Here is a 21,284-nt window from a genome sequence, read left to right as displayed (position 1 = left end):
TTCCTATTTCTGCATCAGCAGGAGGTTATCAAATCTCCGTAGGCACCACAAATGGAATGTATCAAGAAACAATTAAAAAAGGGTTTTTCTCCCATATATTATCAGTTATTCGGCAGCAGGAGTTCTATTTCACGTTGCTATTAAAGCGACAGATATCACACAAAATTACATCAGGTCTTTTCTGTGCTCTGACTCATATTCCTAAATAACTCTGGTTGACTCATTTCTCCTAACTTGTCTTGGCTGAAATCTAAGTTTTTTCCTCTTTTAACAAATAAAAGCGGCTTTTCCCCTTCCTTCAGCTTTTCCAGGTGGAGATTACCTAAAGACTTCCACTATTCCAGCTAATTGTGGGAAACTAAAACAAAAGCGAAGGGATTCTACCTGGCAAGACAGCCCTCCTACCTCGCCGCCAGGATGACAACGTACAGAATCTACCCTGAGCACACCTATCCTGTATCAGCTATATACAAAATGGACTCGCTATATCCAGTCACTAAAACCATGGCCAACAGATTTACTACAAATAAGTAACATTATTTTCTTTCAAATTTATGTTCTACATTCACCCACAACTGTTTTTATGTTGCTAAATAAGCATGAACGTAACTCCACCGTGATTAAATGAAACCACAATAGGAACACGACACCAAGAGAGATATGCTATTTTATTTAAAATCAGACCACAGTAGATTACAGAAAGACTTATTATGCAAACAAATCCACTGTACGTTTCACAACTTGCTAGGCATATAAAATTGCCCCTTTATTAGACTGTCCAGGATTACACGAGGAACCGCTCGGGTGCAGGACGACTCTACCTCCTCAGAACTCAATGTTTGCCAAGTAGCTCTATCTTCAGGCTAAAGGAATTGTCGATTTGAGCTCTGTATCTAAGTCATTATTCCAGTTTGAGAGGGCAGAGAAGTCCCAAAAGAGGTCGAGACTGAGGTTGTGGAAGTTGGGGCACTAAACGTAACGGTTACCCATGACCAGACCGTGCCCAGGGCTCTGCCTCCTGGCATCACATCAAAGCTTATATTCTGTATAGTCCCTCCAGCGTCACTGGTACAAAGGTGACCTGCGTGGATCAGCTGTGCTAGAACAACCAACTTCACTTCCTCTAGGAGACAGCACTGAAGTGCAGTGAGACTCATCCTTGAGTTAGAACCACTCAACGCTGCTCATCAAACCACCTAACCACATACAATTGAATTAGTCATAACTTATAAAACTGCATAAAAAAGACTGGCAAAAGTAATGCCATCCAAAGAGAACATTTTCAACGCTACCAACACTCTAAAGCCATGTTACACATCGTATTTAAAAGATTTTTCTCCACTCCAATTGCTTTGGGGAAGTATATGCTATTTGCAGCAGACATTAAAAATCCTCAAGACAACATAATAATATATATATTTTGGCAAGCATACTGAGCCGCCCCCTCTCAAGTCTCAGCTTGCCTATGGCATTTTAATCTCGCTATCTTATAAACAGTGCAAATTAGTATGATTCTATACATCCTAGCCATAGCAAAATTTATTTATTAGCTATAACAGAACAGGAGAAGCTGTCGAAGGGCAACAGGCTGAAAGCACTGACACGCACCTCTTGCCCGACTCACTCAGGTTAGTGTTTTGTAAAGTTTGTTTCTGAAAGGATTTAAACAGCTTTCCACAGTCATCTTTCTCCTTTACCCTTAAACATCACCAGCAGTCAAGTATGTATTTACAGTTTGTGCGCACACACACACAATTAATGGCAAATCGTTTTCCATGAGCAGCTGGATTTCAGTTATGAGTTCGCTATAACTGAAACATCACATTAGTTACATTACCTACGTTCAAACTTATCCATCAGTGAAGGCAACTAGAAGCTTACAAATAGCAGATACGGCCTTTGTTTTTTCTGAAGTATGAGGGTGAGTTTCTTGTAAAAGAAAGTGCTCTTGAAGAGCCCTCAGAGTTAAGCAATGGCCATTCAAATGATAAAAACGCTAATATCCTAGTTTTACAATCACAAGTAGTGATCCTAAGGCACGTCAGCCACATGCATCTGCAATAATGCATTGTTTTGCTTTCAGACAGAGAAATTGCATTAGCTTTGTCTGTATTTAGTTTGCACAAGAGTTGGTTTCTAGATAAAGTATCCCTGAAAGGTCATGTTATCACAAAAGTTACCAAAAGACAGAAAATATAACAAGTAGTAAAAATATTTTTGGACTACTAATACCAATAAAGTTAGATACATAAAACGCAGTGCAAATTCACAATACACTTATCTATCACCTCCATCACTTCTGAGGATGTTCAAGCCTCGGGAAAAAAAGTTGGCACTTGATAAGTGTAAAATATACCTGGTTGTTTTTATTAACCGTTAGCAAAACTGATTTGAGAGTGTTTTAGAGTTTTTGTGTAGCAGGCTCAAAGTACGAATTTGTATACTCAGTCACCACCCCGGTAGCCCCCACCCACTTTAATTCTTTCTAGGACACAGATCTTTTCTACAGCAGACTTACGTTTAGCATTCGGATACAACAGTTGCCATCCAAGTACCAGCACTAATAGCACAGCAAAATTGCTTTGAAAGAGTCATAATTAACCATGCTTATATGAAGCTTCAGTGAGAAAATAATACCAAGAAAAGATATTACACTATTTAAAAAAAAAAAACAACAAAACAACCACATCCTGTACCATCACTAGATTACAGAAAAAACACACTTTGCAAACAAATCCAATGCACATTGCTTCACAAAATCCCCCATCTATAGAAAATTTCCAGACTTACGCTGGGGAATTGGTTCAGCTGCCAATAACACTGACCAACCTTCTGCCCTTTGTCTTCAGAAGGCAAAACAAGCCAAAAAAACATATTTTCAGAATAGAGAGCTTCCTGTTATGAGCTTAATTTCAAATTACTATTTGCTAGCAACCACCACACTCCAGAGGAAATGATTAAGGGACAGTCAAGGGCCTTACGTAAAGAAAAAAAAAAATAAATATTCTATTTTGACTGATGCTGTTTGTAGTACGGACTTACAAACAATGTAGTGCATTCCAGGACAATGATATGAAAATGCTTTGAAATAACGCAGGGGCTGTAACAGATTCTGGACTGCGAGTTTCTTAAATTACCATGAATTAGCTGAAAGTTGTTTGTGGATGGCATTGATAACGAATTTACAGACACATTCTGCGCAAGCAACAAGCGTTAAGATCTGCCTCCCCCGATGCTAGATTAAAATACCAGCATGTGTCTGCACCTTAGGCTTCAAGAGTCACATTGAGAGTGAAATCTGAGCTCCCTTAAAAAGCCTCCCCCTCCAGTGGCATAAGTCGTCAAGAATGGATTATGTCAGATGCAAACAGCCACCATGGATTTAAAAAAGCTTTTCTGTTTTGCCTGCTTGCAGAGAAATGTTACCTGCAAATTCCAGATAGATAGGCATGCCAAAACCTGCAAAACTAAATGAAATAGGAAAGTTAAAAATAGCTCTGCCAAGTGAGAGACTGAGTTTGAGGGATAAAATGAAATTAAGGAGCTTCAAGTGGGCATTTACATAATGTGAAAATGCAGTATTTGATTAAGAAAATACCCTGCCTAGATTCCTGGAATCACATGATATCAAAAGCTAAGCACCTGTGTAAAAAAATCACTTCTGTATCCAAGGTGTGGAAAAGAAAAAAAAAACCAACCATAAGAAAGAGTCTCAATAGGCAAGGAAATAAAAATGCCTGGTAAAGTTTCTATAAAACTCTAAACTGGCTCTAAAAACAGTTTAGTGTAATTTCAAGAGACCAGGACTTTCAGGATATCAAGCTATTTAGGAGTGGGAGGAGTGCGTACTTTTACTATGAAAAGTCTACGGTCAGGAGTGAAATGTAGAAATGAAACTCTTGTAAGTTTTACCGGCTAAAAACCATGCAACATTTTCTGACAAGAGTTTCAGCTCAGCGAGCTCTGAAAACATTGTGCACCTGGCCATGAACGCCCTTGTCTGGGCAGAACGCAAAGGATGCCGACGCGGCCCATTGCAACTCTTTGCCCAGTATTCAGATACGGTTGTTACTATCCAAACACTGGCACCGACAGAGAATTCTTTAGAGGGACAAATAGCTCCCAGTCTGCCACACATACATCCAGCTGCGATGGGAACGCATCCGAACAGAAGGGGATGCTGACTGGCCATCACTAAAGAATTCAGAGCGTGATTCGATTTGTAATGTCAAGAAATCCACTGTACGTTGTTTCACAATTTGATGGATTTACAAAACTTAGACCCTATCACCTTCCTAGAAAAACCTTGTTGTCACTGATATTTGAAAACAAAAATAATCATATTTACCAAACACAATTGCAAACCTCGGTGCCACAGCTCAGATTTTGTACTCCATTGTGCAAAAACCAGAGGCTTTCCATCGCCTACATTAAGTCTCTGAGGGGGATAAAAGGGAAATATAAGCACCAATACATAACTTAGGCGCACCAAAATATTCACTGGAGGATAAAGCCAGGATGTGGTGGAAGGCGAGGTGGTCTTTGGGGAAGAACTGGAGGATACTGTGGTACAAACTGAGATGGGTATCCTGGCTGTGGCATTTGACTTGCAGACTGAACTCCTGGTCGCGGGGGGAGAGGAGGATACGGAGCACCTGGATAAGAAAGAGCTGGTCCTGAACTCATGGCTGCAGTAAACGGAGTAGGAAAGCGTCCTGCTGGGACTGAAGAAGGTGGAGGGGGTGGTATTCGTCGGGGCACAACTGAAGGAGTGTTTGCATCCGAAGTGTAGGAATCTTGAGGTGCTGGTGTTGTCTCGGGTGCTCTCGGCTGAGCCTGTGGCTGAACCTGCAGAAGTCTCTGACCCTTCAGCACCATTTCTTGCAGCTTCTCGATTTTGACCCGGCGCAGGTGAGCCAGTTTACGCTTGCTCTGGTACTCATCAATGAAGGAATCCAGTGGTATTTCACCATCAAGAAACTTTTCTGCCATATTCTGTCAAATATGGAACAATCTCTTAGAAAACCACATACCGCAAGAGAATCTGAATGTCTTACATCCTAAAAATAGCATAATTGTGCCTGTGATTTTCCAGCTTGTACGTGGAAGATGACTGGCACGCTAAGAATTCTGAGCAGAATTTTGAGTGAGTTATTACTCAGAAGCACTGGGAGTTAAATATCATTTTTGCTTAAATTTATACTGAAGCAACAACAGCAGTGAGAACATCTGAATCTATCTCTGAATGTTCCCCCGATCATCAGAGAAGGGAACGAATCAAGTCCAACAGCTTTCCAGATTGCCAGCTAAGCTGAATTACAGCTCAGTACTGCTTGCAATGCCAACAGAGACACTGAGAACTCTGCAACCCCCAGTACAGAGAGGCAGATTATTGCTAAGCCAGGTTTAATACTCACGCTTACTTGTGGCTTTGGGTAAATGGTGTTTAATAATTAAGACAGGTGACCATACATAGAATCACAAAATTGTCCTGGGAATGTCTTTTTGTGATGACAACTTAAGGCCAATAAGGAGAATTTTTCCCCTGATACATTACAGAAAACATCCTCCAGGCAAATCGGCAAACAAAACCAAATGCTTCCATTATTCTGAAAAAAAGACCACCCTTCAAGCACAGCAAGGGATACTGGCACCTAGACAGATATGTTGAAATCCTAAGGGAGCATTTCACCGGAAATGCTGGAGAAAAAACAGTGCAGGCACAGTTTTTCATTAGGTTACTAATTGACATCCATAATGGATTAATAAGTATACCAGGCAAACACCATTAAAAAGAAAAATTTCCATATTTATGCACTGTGAATTTGAAGGCAATGCCAACGAACTAAGAGAGTCTGGCTTTCTCTTCTGAAAAGGAGCATTTTCTCTCTTAACTTCAAAGAGGCCAAGAGTAAAAAATTATTCAGATAAAAAAATTCTCACTGAAACTAAATGGCTGTTCATTGAAGTTCAAAGCAGAGACCAAGCCATATTCTTAAAGATATCCCTTTAGTCTATTGCATGTTCAACGCCGCACTGCAGCTACGTGCATGGAAAGTCTTTGGTAATGGTTCCAAGTGGCGGAATTGAAGCGTACTGTCATTACCTCTGTGTCTTCCTCAATCTTAGCCCCCTCTGTCTGAAGCAGCGCTAGCAGTGTCTCCAGTGAAGCATTACTGGATTGTCTGTCTGTAATGGCACACAAAGAACAGTAAATGACAGCTGTCTCTAAGTGACTTCTCACTGAAGCTATACAGCCTCAGCAAGCATAAACATTTCTAAGGCACGTATGTACAACTAGCATACTCCATTGGTCTAGACAGATTGATCTACAGTAAGGAAACATATTAAGTAGTTTAGGAATATTGTCAGAGTGCTAAAAGCTGAAATTTAATTACGATGATACATTTATAATATTGAAAGACAATGCACTTCAGCAAGTGCAGTATCAGACATACCATACTTCATAATTCAGCATGAAATGAGAAAGTTAAATGCAATACTCAGTTTGATTTAGAATTAATCACTGAAAACTCAAATTATGTTTTGCTTTTTCGCAAGGTAAACAAATTTGATGACTTAGAGAAGAGTAGGTCAACAATAGGTAGGTAACCACACAGTAACAGAAAGAATCCACAGTATCTTTTACTAGGTGTAACAGATACTTAATAAATCATTAGAAGCACGATCTATTTCAGAACTACACAAGAATGACATTTCATTTTGTACCCTAATTCACACAGCTAAAAATGAGACACCAAAAACTAAATAAATATCATGCAACAGATTTACATTCACTGAGAAAACAGCAAATCATAATTGTCACCAGAAAATGTTACCTAGTTTTGTTTTCTTTATCTGGTATGCTTCAAAAAGAACTTGCAGCTCTTGATATTTTTCAGTCAAATTTGATTTTAAGGACTCCAACTTCGGCTGGTACAAAAGATTGCCTTCTGCCAGACTGCGGTTGCTGGCGAGAGTCATGTCCTTGCTGTGTTGAACATTTTGGGCCTGGGAAAAAATAAAAAAAAAAGGGGGGGGGCATGAAATGATAGTGAAAATATTAAGCAAAAACAATGGTTATTTAGACAGTATGAGAATTTTAAAACTTCTAAATAAACAACAAAAGTAAGCTCTCTGTAAAAATCAGTACTATGGTATTGGACCTGCAACTAACAACAGTACTTTTGGACTTTTTATGAACAGAGGGAATGTCTACTGTACGGGTCAGCTTCAGCTATTGCGCTCTTTTCCCATCATCTCTTTTTTCTGCTACACAAAATCCTTTCTCACAAACCGTATTTTTACTGCTATACTATTTTACTATCATATCATCTAGAAGGAATAAGAAGGTCTACGCCACAAACAGCACATTGAAATCATCTAAAATGTCAATGGACTGTTGAAACTCACAGGGGAAAGACCTTCAGAGGAATTCCCCTGAGAATAAGGATCTCTCTTTTCAGCTATGAGAACCTCTATGAGCACCTGTCAATGAATCGCTTTCTGAACAGGAATACTGACCTGAAGTCACTTTCCTGCACATTTTTTTTTCACATGCAGTTGAGAGCTCATTAAATAGTTTTCTCCTCCAACCTGGAAATGGTAATCACTTGAAGAGTCTGTATTGTGGGCAAGGACTCCTAAGAACCCCCTCTCCTTTGAGCAGGGGCAGAGGTGCCGGTGAATGCTCCTGCGGGCGGAACGGCTTTTGCCCAACCAGAACAGGAACCGGGTTCCTGCTGCGCTGAACCTGCAAGAGGCAGGTTTCACCTCGGCGGTAGGACAGAGGTTTCTGGTCAGAAACCACTCTCCGGGCACTCGCTTAGACACTTCTGCAAAGCGGCAGAGGAGTGCGGTTTATGCCACCCGGGTTTCTTCTAATTCTCGTCACAAATTTGTGAGGTCTGACCTGCTGGTTGTCACAGCTTTGTGAGATCAGATTTTTACATTCAAGCCCTGCAAGCTGCAGATGCTTTGTATGAATTTTTACTCATTATTTAATGTAGATGCTTCTTCATTCCCACCTCAAGCACCACCCTTACCATTCCCCCATAATGAACGCTGACAGATAAAGCAACAGTTGCTGTTAAAAAGATCTTTGAATCCCAGCAGTAACATGCAACAAGGCTCCAAAAGAGTGTCATCCTTTATCTTATTAAAATGCAAAACCCTAGGACTGCATCATTACCATGCCTTCTCCAGAATAATCTTCCCCAACTATGTTAAATCAACCCTGGATTAATGCCAAAAGCTTGTTTTTCAGTTTAATCCTTCTGCTTAACATATCCTAGCCTGAAGACATTGTTCCTAAAGAACAAACGACAATTCTCAGAAAACCAACATGCGGCAAGATTCCGACTTTGCTCACACATACAGAGGCTATTTTATCAAGACAGTCTCCATGAGTTTTGGGAAAGCTGCGTGTTTAGGGAAGTCTGCCCTGACTGTCACATTAGATTCATTAAAATATTCAGACATCCAAAGAAAAAAAAAGAAAAAAAAAAAAGGCAAGGGATCTGATCTTAGATTTTCAGTGTGAATCAACAAGTGGTTCAGTTTTCCCATAGCGCAACAGACTGATTCTATTAAGCTGCGTTCAAAATGGACGAAACATTTGGTACACTTTTTGTGACCTCCTACATTAATACGTAGCCCTTCTAGCCCACGCCATCCCTGTTTAGCTGTAACAGATCTTACTGATGGGCAGTCGCACTGAATTCAGTGCAAACACGGAGAGTACAGTGCTTTCTTCCGTTCACACTGATGGGGGGACCCAGGAGAGCCACACCTCACGAACAGGAAAAGAGGAAACCAAATGATGTATTTAAAAGCCCCAGAAAAGGACAGGATCAGAATTCAGGTGTTCTTTTCAGTCTGAGCACATGACTGAGTGCATCAGGTGAAAATATTTTCCAAGTGTCACAGCAGTGTCTTCAAAAGCAATTACTTCCTTTTAAAATATTTATACGCTGCTTTAATCTCCTAAACTCAAAAGTGGCTCAGTCTTACTCAAACGCATCTTTGGCCTCAGATATTGCTCTTCAAATATCAAAGTTTTACTCTTTCACCCTGTTCTTGCAAAACCACTTTAAAAAAAAAAATAAAAATCAAGTCAGGGATAATGCTGAGTCCTAAAGTCTAGATAAATCAAAATAAAATTCTATTCCAAATTGTGAAAACAGGAGAAACTGTATTTGTGATACTGTTTTATCTTCGTGAGTTCTCGCACCAAGCCTAAAAAAGCTTCCAGCCCTATGCTTGTGTTCAACTTGAATCCTTCCCAAGAATAAAAACAAAATCCTCTCTTTTCACTTTTGAATCCAATGCAAAATAATTTAAATTAAACTGGTTGCTTCCATTTGGTGGTTCTCATATGATCTCATGCTGTTAGACTGTCGCTTTCGGAATGCCTAAGCCCCCCTGTTTTACATTTTTTCTAACTATTATGAAGGGAACTAAAATACACACGATTTAACAGCTTAATTACCGGCATCCAGCTTCTTACCAAATCACCTGCCATCACCGCAAGTTTTGTTAACTAGCTGTCTTCTGAACTGCCACCCAAAGAAGATTGCATGCAAAAAGATTCATGGTTTCTGATGCCTCTCCTCTTTCACCGCTTTAATGAGCAAACTACTTCCTTCAAGAGACTTCAATTTGATCTGGTGATTGTATTTTCACTGCTGATACTCTCGTTTCAAACCAGTTGCGCAGTCAGCCTGGGAAGACCAGTTTTATGAGTGAACTTTGATCTTTCTTCAGGATGAAGAATGTGTACATTTCCTCTAGAGAGAAAAAAGCCAGCGGACACAAACCTACACAGCTTTCAAGAGCACCAATCCCAGGAGCAGGAACCTTTTACTGAAATCATATACAATAAAGAGGAAAAGGAAGAACTCCAGGTAGACAGAGAGAACAGGAACAAAAATCTTCATGAAGTCAGATAAGGATTTTTGTGGTGGTTTTAAAGAGTACTTTTGAATAACGCCTGCCTCAAGTATCATAACAACTCTCAACAGAACAAGGAGGAAGCAAATGCCTAACTTTCTACAATGATTTTCTAAAAAATTTTACTTTTAAATAATTTCAAATGTGTAAAGACGAATAAATATCAGCATGACATGATCCACCTGACTTGTACAAATAAGGAAAAAATATCATGACCTACATGTAACACAGAGTGACATCCTTTCCTGTCCTTGGCACCTGATACCTAGCAATTATGCACTAGTCTAAACTTAATCAAAAGTCTTAAAACTACTCGGTTTAAAACCGAAAAAAGTTAAGGTATTTGTAATCGCACTTTAAGTTACAGTGCTTGAAATTAACCAAGACTTAATGACTCAACTTTTTCCACATTATAGCACTTCTAAAAAGGGCACACTTTTTCTAGAGAAGTTGAACAAAAACCATGATTGACATTTAATGATCAATTCAAGTGTCTTCACTTCCAGCATTATTCTGTGTCAAATTTCTTCAAAAAAATGGACAGCTGAAGAGATGAGAAACTCAAACTAAATCTTACTCAGAGCCATGAGAAGAAGCAGTTCCTCAAATACAAGGTAAACTTAGCAATGATGTTTAACGAAATTTCAGGAGGAGCTGGTGAAGACCCATCCACCTGTTCAGGACATTCAAATGCCTCATGCCACTGAAAAAAGTTTGAAGTCTGTGGAACGAGTAAATTCTATTTCACAACAAACAGAACAAACATAATCCCAAAGCAATGCAACTTGAATAAAGTCATGATTTTACAAACCAGAGTAATCTGGCACCGATGTTACGGTCTGCATAATAAACTTTTCTGCAACTGTTCCACTGCGTTTAGAAGTTAAATCAAGGAATCAGAAAAGCAAACACTGTGAGGTTACCCTAAAAAGCCCTACAGAAAAACTGTCAAAAAACATTGACTAATTTAAAACAAACAAAAAACAGTCACAAAATCATCCAAGGGTCAACGATACAGTACAGCGTGACCAGTCTATTAAGATTATTAATGCCGCACAAAGCATGCTTTCAGCATCCATTCACAGCTTTCCACAAGCCCAAGACAATAGCCAAGCAAGGAATAAATCCAATAGAAGTTATTTTGTTGTCAGATGTGTTGTGCAACAAAAATGGGTATTAGCAGGGAACTGCTACTGCATCAGATGTTCACCTGCCTGCTGGAACTGCAATGAAAAAACGTAATTAAGAGAAATAAGCAAACACCACACAACTCTCTAGCAGAATTGCTAACAAGACTATTGAGATCATGAGCACTTCAACAGGCAGGAAACATTAATCTGAGGGGAGATGAGAAATACCAGTCAGAATCACGAGACATAATGAGATAGGACAATGTTAAAGAGAACATATGCTTTTTTTTTTTTTTTTTAACTGCTAAGCTCTCACTGTGAATTCTGAATGGGAGAAATGGGGCAACAATACTGAGCTGGTTATAAAAGGATTCTAATGGGCAAAGGATTGCTCGCCACTGAGTAGACCACTCAAGCCAAATTGTGCGTGCTGCAAGAAAATAAAGCCATGGACACCTGGAGGTTATTAAAGACAAAAATCATGATTTATGCAGCACTTCAAAACATAAGATGCTGGAAAAATGAGTTTCTTTAACAGAAATAATTTGAATAATTTTACTCAAGGTTTTATTTAATAAGCACTTCCAAGAACAGGCAGCAGCAACTGCTTTGGGAATTGAGATTCTACTACTTTCATCAACTGCGGCTTCGTTTCATCCCACTTTTCAAAAAGGAAGAAAAATGCTGAATAAAATTAAAACAGAAGCTAGTACTAGCTTAGCAACATTTTTACTGTTTATCATTTACTCCAAAATAATAGCTTGCAGCAAGCTTTTTGTGAAAAATATCTCTGAGAAGCGTCGCTCCTGTTCATCCAAAAGCACGTTCCCAGAACAATTCCAGACCAGATGCCTCCCGAGATGCAGTCTGAGTGACTGAAATCCCAACTACCCACAAAGTCCATCAAGTGCTGCTATAATTACAAGCTTGCTTTGGCAAGCACCATGGCAAGTAGTCTCTCCGTACTTTCAAGAAAAAGTCTCCTAAGGAGCTATAAATAAAAAGAAATTTCAAGTGGTACCATTTTAATTGCTTTATACATAGCATACATCCACATTAGTTTTAGGTTTCTTCCGTCTTGCTCTAGCCTTTAGCATTCCCACATTCTCTCTTTCACTTACACATACTTGTAAATCAGGAATAAAATATGCAGTCACACTGCGGAAGTACAACGATGCACATTCGGAGTGTCAAATTAACCCGTGAAACAGGAGCTGACAGGTGCAGAGTAGGAGAATAGAGACTTCTCTTACAGAAGACTTAAGAGCGCTTTTCATCAAGTAGTGGTGAACGATAACACACCCTCTAACATCATCTGTTTGGTAATAAATATTAATACAAGTCCAAAGTAATTAGATTTGCTAAATTTAAGTCTTCTGATTACATAAGTACTAGCTTTAAAAACGACAAAATAAAGGTTAAAAGGTAAGTTGCAATTCCTAAACATTTATTCCAGAGGAAAGAGACACCCAGAACTGCAATTTGCACTCATCAGGCACAGGCAGGTTACTCATTCGATGCTTCACTGGAAGAGAAAAATCTATAGTTGTCACCAAGGCTAATTTCTAACTTTGTAACTAAATTCCATGTTTGGCAAGCAAGAACATAACCACTTACACAATGTGGTTTTAGGACAGGAGTGAGAATCCAAGAAATCTGGGCATGCATTCACATAGTTTTAACTTGGACTTTCCGCACTGTCCGATCTTTTCAATCGGCTTTTGAGAAAAGGACTACACTCAAAAACCCCTTCTGTGCTTGCCAGTGTACTCTGAAATCCTGGAATGAGAGGAAGGCAATACATTTCTGACTTCTTGACTTCATATAATTAAGGCCTTGAAGAGCAAATAATTTTTGGCAGTAGAACCTTAGTGGTCAATAACACAACGTTGCACTGTTACTGAAGTGATGTTCCAGTAGGTAAAAAGAAAACTCATTTTCACAGAAAAAAATTCATTGAGCGACTACCAGTGTCAGGTCACAAAATCTCTCATCTATGCTGTTTAGAGTTATCATGCCGAGACTGACTTTTATAAACAATGTACTTTTATTTCATGAAGATGAATACTGTAGATGTACTACAGATATTAACCTCAAAGAATTATATAAAAAAAAAAACAACTCCTCCTCAATTTTAAAAGACTTGGAGTACCAGACAATTGGCTTCCTTCCTCTTTCTATCAGACAAGATGTTCGTTGTTCAAACACTAAAAGCCCAGAGGCTTCAAAAACAACCGTACAGACAGAAAAAGCAGCTTAGCTCTTTGATGCCACATTTTCCCATACCTGGGGATACGGTGTGAAGGACACTGTATATGCACATTACCCCAGCGAAATGTGAATGTGCGCGTGAGCACACCCAGATAGAGATATATATACACACACACCCCCACCCACAATGACATATACAAATCCTGCTCAAATGCTGCACAGGAATACATTCCCTTTAAGGCTGGAAAGTGCCTATTTTTAGCTATTAGCAAGAAAGCCAAGTGGTTTTCCAAATCCTCTTCTTTGTGAACAAAACATTGGTTTTTGAGCTGGGTTTCCCTTGCAACAAGGAGAACAAAGGTTTTTTCAATTATGGAATAATCAGATTTAGCCAATTTTGCCACTGAAAATACAAGTGACCTCAGAGAAGTGACTCAGGAATCATGATTTAATTGGCATGCCACAATGAAATTACGAATCGAAGGACTTTGGAATAGCCCTACAAGCTAGATATATGCGGATTAACAACCGAATACCTACACAAGTAGCAGTGAAGTCACCATGGTTCCTCCTTAACTTCCAGGATTTCCCTCTCTGCCTCTTCCTGCCACATACTTCACAGTGAAAAATAAGGACCCAGCAGCACAAACTCAGAGAGTAAACAATTCAGTGGAGGCAAAATTAGAACAAGGAAGAAGTATTCGAGCATGGCCAATTCCTTCCAAGGCGGGTAAATGCGTTTCTAGTTGAACAGACCCTAGTAAAAGCCTCCACATGCAATAAAAGAGGATTATACCAGACAGTAGCACAGCCGTATTTCCACACAGCTTGAATACCTCCAAACGCAGCCACACTTTCCAAACACCACAAAATATTCCCTCAGGCCCAGAGAACTTTACTCTACAATTTAAAAGCCTTCTGTTGCCAACGAAAGAGGAAAACCGGAGGGTCAAAATGAGAATACGGTCTAGTTCTGCAGAGACAGAGGATCTTTTCTACTATGGTCATGAGGTTTTCAGTCACTTCTGACCTACAGTCTTAAGTGTGTATTGACAAATAAATAATTAAAAACGAGCCCACTGAGCCAGGCCTTCTGCTGATGTACCTTGTCAGAGGTCACACTGAAATCAGCAATACTGCACCCATTTATATCTTTACAAAGCCAAGCCTGTTATAACCCATTGACTTCCCTTAAATATTTTGTTTTGATATAGAAGGGTACTTCTGCCCCCTGGTAAACCTCGGTGCCTCCAAGATCTCTGCATGTTTTACTTACCACAGCAGTATCTGTTTCTTCAGCCGTTTAAGTTCTCAACATATAAGCTCATATGAAAAGGTATTAAGCCTGCCCCACTCTTGCAAATCTATTTACACAAAGTTCAAAATACAAATTATTGCATAATGCAGTAAGTAAACTCCCTAGAACACCTTATTATCTCGGCCTCAACCTTCAGTGGGCCTCTTCATCTCTAATACTATGACAATTTGGTTTGAGGTGATCCAGAACAATTTCCTTGGAAGTACCAGAAGGGCAGGAATGTTAGTTTGAGGGAAAGCAATTAGAATTGATTTTACTTAGTAAACTAAGCTTCTTTCTCAAGAACATATTGTAACTTTTTTTTCCTGGGGCTTCTGTCCTCTCTATATATATTAAAAAAATCAAAATAAAATAAAAAACCCCAAATAAATACAAGACCCAGACAAATACAGCACATTTTTTTCTTTTAAAATTTTCATATAAATGGTTTAATCATATTTGTTGTTAGCTCACTACACAGTTAAGAGTCTTTTAAGAGCATCTGTGGTCAAATAAGCCTGGAACAGTTTTGTATCAGAACTGTAATACACAGGGTCCACTGGCATATAGAAAAACCACAGCAGGAGGAAGAAAACAGGATTCTACTTTGTTTTAAGAAGGCTGGCTCCAAAAGCATGGCTTAGAGTCTGATAAATTGACAAAGCCATTCCAAATAGATTAAAAAAAAAAAAACAAAACAAAAAGAAGCCCTAGAAAGCCTGACAGCCTTCACTGCGCCCAGCATACCAACTGGGGCACACAGAAATCTCTTTCATATTGTTTTGAATTAAACTTGCGCTGAGACCGAGACCGCAAATAGGACCGACTTCACCCTGACAAAATCCTTCATCGTGGCCAAGGCACAAAAACAAGGGCTGTATTAACGGAAAAACTGATCCCACCTCCGGTCCGTCAGTGTCTCCTAATTTAGTACAAACCGAACGTTTTCGGCAGGGCCGGCCCTCAGCCCCCCTCCTCCGGCAGCCGGAGCCGTGCCTGGGTACAGACACCCCCCAACCCCCACCGAGGGCCGGCAAACAAAAGGCCGGGAGGGAGAGGGGGAGGGAGAGGGGCTGGCAGCGCCTCCCGCATCACTGGGGCTCCTTATTTACCGGCTACTTCATGGCGGAGCCCTGACGGCCGAGCGGGGCCGGGCGGAGGGAGTCACCTGCGCCGGGGGTGGCGGGAGTACTTCACATCCCCCCCTCCCCCAGATAGCTAGTGGTAACGGAGGCGGCGGCACAGCGAGCCCCGAGGCCCCGCGGGCAGCGCCCCGGCGGGCTGAGGTGGGGGGGGGCGGCGGCCCGAGGGGAGGCTGCGACCGGGGCACGGGGCTGCGCGGGCGCCCCTCACCTCTTCCATCTGGCGGGCCATGTCCTGTAGCTGCTCCTCGTCGTCCAGCAGCGCGCTGAGCTCCTGCAGGCTCAGCGCCTCCAGGCGCCTCACGTCCAGCGCCATCCCGGCAGCAACGGCGCCGCCCGCCCCGGCCCCGCTCCCGCCGGCCCCGCTCCCGCTGCCGCCGCCAACCGGAAGTGCCGCCGCGGTGTCGCCCCAGCGCGGGGCCGGCACCGCCCTCGGCGCCCCCTGCTGGGAGGGCGGGGCGGCAGCGCGCGGGGCGGGGCGTACCAAGGGGGCTGGGCGGCTGGGGGGGGACGCTGGGGCGGACGGTACCAAGGGGGGGGCCTGAGGGGAGGAGCGTGGTGGGCAATGGGGCTGGCGTGGCCTGGGGGGATCGGGGGGTGAGGGGCGAGGCTGGAGGGCTGTAGGAGAGCCCATGCGAGGGTGCGTGTGTTGGACGAAGCCCACCATGGGGTGACAGCCAAGCAGGGCAGCAGAAGGGTCCCGGGATGGCGGTAGCTGGCCTGGTCAGGCTGGCCTGGTCTGGCTCCCGCTGAGGGAGGCCAAGCGGCGTTTCCTAAAGATGGCGGGCCTCAGCGCCTCGCAGAGCATGCTTTGTCTGCCTCCCGCATGTGACGGCGCCCAGTGCTCGAGGCCCTCGGTGTCTGGAGGGATGGCTGCTGCTGGAACGGGGCTCGGCGGTGTCACCTCGCAGTTGGGCTGCAGGCCTTGGGCCGGCACCGGGAGTTGGCTCTGTCGTGTGCCCGGCCTGAGCCCTGAGCCTTCACATCGACACCTGACACAGCCAGCTACGACGCTCCTGCCTGGAAGTATTGTAGGCACTCTTGTTCTCCTTTTGTTTGTAACTGCACAGCTGTAAATTAGGAAGGAAAATCGGTAGAATTATTTAACTTGCACTTCCTTACCAGCTTGGGAATTGGCTACAGTAAATCTCAAAAGAGCGACTGCATTATTGTTCTCAGTCCTAGGCTGAATACCTATTTAGGTTAAAAATAGCTAAAAATTGTATCTTGCCAAGCTTTGGTGCTATGTCTTTTTGTCCGTCTTAAGCACTTTCTTCTTCAAGAGTGAAGGTCAAGAAATGATTTATCAAAGATGTATTTTATGGTGAGCTTAAATACTTTTGAAATGTAATGTAGCAAAAACTTGGCATCAATTAAAATGTTACAGCTAAAATTTGTTCTTCTGATTTCTGTCTATTAAGTCACCAACGCTTTACTAGGCACTCTGTGGTAACACTTTGGAGCAGTAACTCTCCAATTACTAGTGATGTTAGCATAGCCGATAAAGACGATTATGCCTGGAAATAATTAATTGCGTTAACATAGCCTAGGTTGTAGGCATCTCTAGGCATGCGTCACCTTCGTGGCCTGCGCTTGTGGCTAAGGGATCGTGGGCGTGGGTGTGCTTGTTTCTGTGTGTGTGACACCAGAGACAGAACCAAAAGGAGCACATGAGCCAAAGGAACAGGGTAGGGAATGGCCATGTGGTCATTGTCTTTTGTATTTGACATTTTTGATGTAACTGGAAAAAAAAAAGTCAATATAGTGAACTGAATCAATCTCTGATGTAGTGCTATTAAAATGTAATGATGTTACCTTCAGAAAGTGACCCGGTACTTCCTGGTGGAACTGAATGAAGACATGACAGCTATATGTTTGTTCTTTTGTCTTGTAGCTGAACTCAGCTCTCCTCTCCCCCCAAAAAACAAGTCCCCTCCGTCATTAGTATCCGCAGGTAGTAAAAACCAACAACGTGACACTGCTAGAAGAAGGTATCCTGCTCTTCTGGATGCTTAGTGCAAAGCTACTGTACAACCACGATGCAAACCGAGCGTATTCAGAGGCAGGTGAGAGCAAGATGTTTGTGCAGCAGGAAGCTGAGCTTGCTTAGGGTGGGGAGAAGGTGACTAGCGATATGGGCATGTGTCCTCACACCTCAGCACACCAGCCTGTTCCTGTGGTATGTGCTGAGCTCCTCCTTGTGTGGGGTGCCCTGCTCGCAGCACAGGTGAGTAAGCAGCTGTACCCAGTGGCAGCGATGTAGGTTTGCACGACCACTACGTCCTGACCTTGTTATTTAAAACCAGTAGATAGTTGCCATGCCAACGCGATACCATATACCGTATTTGCCCGTGCCCATCAAACAGACAGTGTTACACCAGAGGGTAAATCTGCACATGCAAACATACACAAACACACATACATATACACACACAAATAGAGGAATTAGCTGAGGGATTAAAAGACGCCCTTTCTTCCCAAGAACGTTAGTGATTTTAACTTCATAGCATAGCCAAATAATTGGTATGGGGGGAGTGTGGTTTGGAAGAGTCTGACTCAGCTTCGTGTTGTAAGTCTAGTTTTACCACTGCCTTTCGGTGCGATCCTGAGCAGAGTGCTCAGCTTCCCTCAACCGTAGTGCCTTTTGCTTAAACAGAGGCACAATAATGACTGCTCAGTCCCAGGCTGAGCACGGAGAGGAAAATTTCACACCGAATAATGCTCGTAGAGGTACTCTGGGTGAGTATCTCTGGTGAAGGGCACTACAGTATGATAATAATTGTATTGTCAACATGCTGTCAGGAAAGAGGGTTTACAGGGACCTTCTAAGGAGCTTTTCTGTAACTATCTAATTTTTGTTTATGTTGCAATGGGTTGATGGAAGTTCACTGCTCTAGACATCAAGGAATGGATTATTTGAATTAGTCAGCAGTAATCTGTATTAAAGTTAGAAGCCGCATAATGCAGAACAATGAAGTCCTCATAAAACACACAAATGAACATAACTCATTTGTGCTCAAGTACGACGTATATTAAAAATACCACTTCGCCCTATGTAGTTATGTTTGGGTTCCGGGAATGTTTGAAAGGCGTGTCGATATTAAACCTCTGGTCTGCTTTTGTGTACTTGGATCAGCATCTGCATGTGATTGAGTTCTCATGTTTGGCCAGAAAAGTAGCTGGGGTTGAGAGACAAGGTAGGGGGTCAGCCAGTTTTGTATAATTATAAATTCTGTTTTTACAGGTAGGAAGGTGCCTTTCCATTCAGCAGTTTTCGTGAAAGAAAAAGGTTTTGTGACAGCACATCACTTGGACAGAATACGAAGGACTGCAGATAAACTGGGACTTTAGGCTACGGGGATTATCAAACATTGCAGTGCTGCAGGCTGAGATTTATCAGCTACCAAGCCCTGGTTCCTATTTGCCTTTGCTAAAATCCTTTTGAAGGGTGACAGTATTCATGAACATTAAAACTGTAAGCAGGCAAAGTGCAGAAGTCAGGGTTTCTTATAACAGGAGAAATGGAACAAAAAAACTGGGAAGATTGCAGTGGAAACCATGTCATGGTGAATAAGGAGTCAGGCTTCAGTCTTGGGGAGAACTGGCATCCAGCCTAGTTTAAATTAATGTTAGATTTTTTTTTTCTTTTTAAACTTGATCCTGGATTTCCTTCTGTCACCTTATATCCTTTTACGGTCAGTAGCACTGTACCCAGGCATATTTATTAGATTTAGACATATTTTGCAAGTCACCTTCACAACAACTTCATTTCTTTTCCTGGAAAAACTGGTTGGTTACATAGAGGCTGAATTTGCAAGTCTAATCTTCGGCGTTTATTAACCCTTATTAGCCTGGTTGCTCAATGGACAGATAAGTTTTCAGGCTTGTTTGCAACTTAATTTCCTTCTATATATTAATAACAGTCCCTACGTCTGTTTAGATTTCATAGTCTAGATTCCTTCGCACGTGAAAATGAGCTGCATATTCAGAATCCTGGGTGAGAAACAGTGGTCCTGCCGTTTGAGAGAGCAGGAATTAATTGTTAGTACTTCTTTCTTTTCAGGCAGCCACAGGCGTGGGAAGGAGAGCAGGTTTATATACCTGCAAATACTTTCTTTGCCTTAAGCTCATAGTGAAGCTGCAGTAGAAAAGGCAGATACTGGTTTTCCTCCCCAGACACTTCTCTGCACCTGAGCTAGAAGCACTCTGTCTATTTGCCTGTGGTATTTCCGGACCTGCTGAAGGCCTAGAAAGCGCAGCCACTGAAACACACGCAGTTGCTTATTCAGGCAGAGGTTGGTGCACCAGGAGACAAGTTGTTGGAATAAACACAGCTGTGTTTTTGCCATTACACGGAGTTCTCATTTACTGGGTCAGTCAGCCACATACCTTGTCTGTGCAAAGGGACGGAGGTAAATATGTGTCCTTGGGGAATCGCTAGGACTATGAGATCTACTCTGGAACATCATCTTGGATAGAGTTCTCCAATGTTTAAATCAAATAAAGCTGTGGTTATAATTATTACAGGGAATGGTTAGAGCTTATTTATAATGAGGAAAACAACCTGCCATGGAATATACAGTCAACCTTTGTAATCAATTGTGCTTTCAAACGCCTAACTGCTTCCAGCTCTGCCATGACAGTCTTCAAGCTGTGCTCCCCGAGTTAAGGTTTCAGATAAACCCATCTGAGTTCCCTGCAGAGAAGACTCTTCCTTTTGAGGAGAGGAAACTTTTTATCTGCATGGCTGTAATGGAGAAGCTCCTGAACGGATCTTGTTCGCGTTCCCATGTAAACGTCAACTCTGGGCAAACCCACAGCCACAAAATACTACAGTTCAGGGTTTCAGAGGGAACAGTGGCCTTGTTCCCAGGAGAATGGCCTGAAAAACAGAGACTGCCCACAGGCAGCGAGGCCCAAGGGATGAGGCAGCCCCAGGAGTCGGCTCAAATTCCAGCACTGGAGCAATGCCCACTGCTACACTGGGTTAAGCTCATCTTCGCTGCCGGGCTCAGGCTGGCTAACGGGCACCTCTGACACCGGTTTTCACTTCAAAAAAAAAAACCCAACATAGTTGGAACGATTTTGAAAAGCAGGATTTTCTGTACAGTCAGAGGGTTGGTACTGGGCCAGCAGAAATGTCTGCATGAGATGAATACTGCTGGATCCCCGGTGGTGTGTGCGGCTCCCACCAGGCTTCCAGGACATAAGAAAACCCTCCTGGCTTTAGCATACAGTTGGATCCTCTTGTCACACACCACCAGCACAATGAAAGGACCTTTTCAAGCCGCGAGATGTAAGGCTCAGTGGAAAAGTAGCCTTGAGTTATCTGGATGCAAAAGAGAGACTTCATCACCTGTGGCAATGAACAAAGTCGGGCCCTGTTATCAGCTTGGACTGGTGCCACCAGCAGAGACAATCTGCCGTTTCCAATGTGCCATTTCAGCTCAAGCTGTTTGGACCTGACCTGGGAGTACGATGCTGGGGTTATCATCACAACAGGCTTGGGAAGCAGGGCTCCCTTCCTGGAATTCACTGTAGCCTTTGCAATAG

At 42.3% G+C, this 21,284-nt stretch overlaps 1 protein-coding gene across 1 annotated transcript; it reads right to left on the bottom strand.

Moving 5' to 3' along the window:
* Positions 1-649: 649 nt before the first annotated feature.
* VPS37B (VPS37B subunit of ESCRT-I) lies at positions 650-16,105 on the bottom strand. Its single transcript, XM_074606085.1, has 4 exons — positions 15,943-16,105; positions 6,840-7,011; positions 6,107-6,189; positions 650-4,995 (listed from the first exon to the last, which is right to left on the bottom strand). The coding sequence occupies exons 1-4, from the start codon at positions 16,045-16,047 to the stop codon at positions 4,498-4,500; spliced, it is 858 nt and encodes a 285-aa protein (XP_074462186.1). The 5' UTR covers positions 16,048-16,105; the 3' UTR covers positions 650-4,497.
* Between the last annotated feature and the right edge of the window lie 5,179 nt (positions 16,106-21,284).

This window comes from Larus michahellis, chromosome 13 (assembly GCF_964199755.1).
Source record: "Larus michahellis chromosome 13, bLarMic1.1, whole genome shotgun sequence".
Classification (NCBI taxonomy): Eukaryota; Metazoa; Chordata; class Aves; order Charadriiformes; family Laridae; genus Larus; species Larus michahellis.
This window is presented reverse-complemented; position numbering and strand designations above follow the sequence as displayed.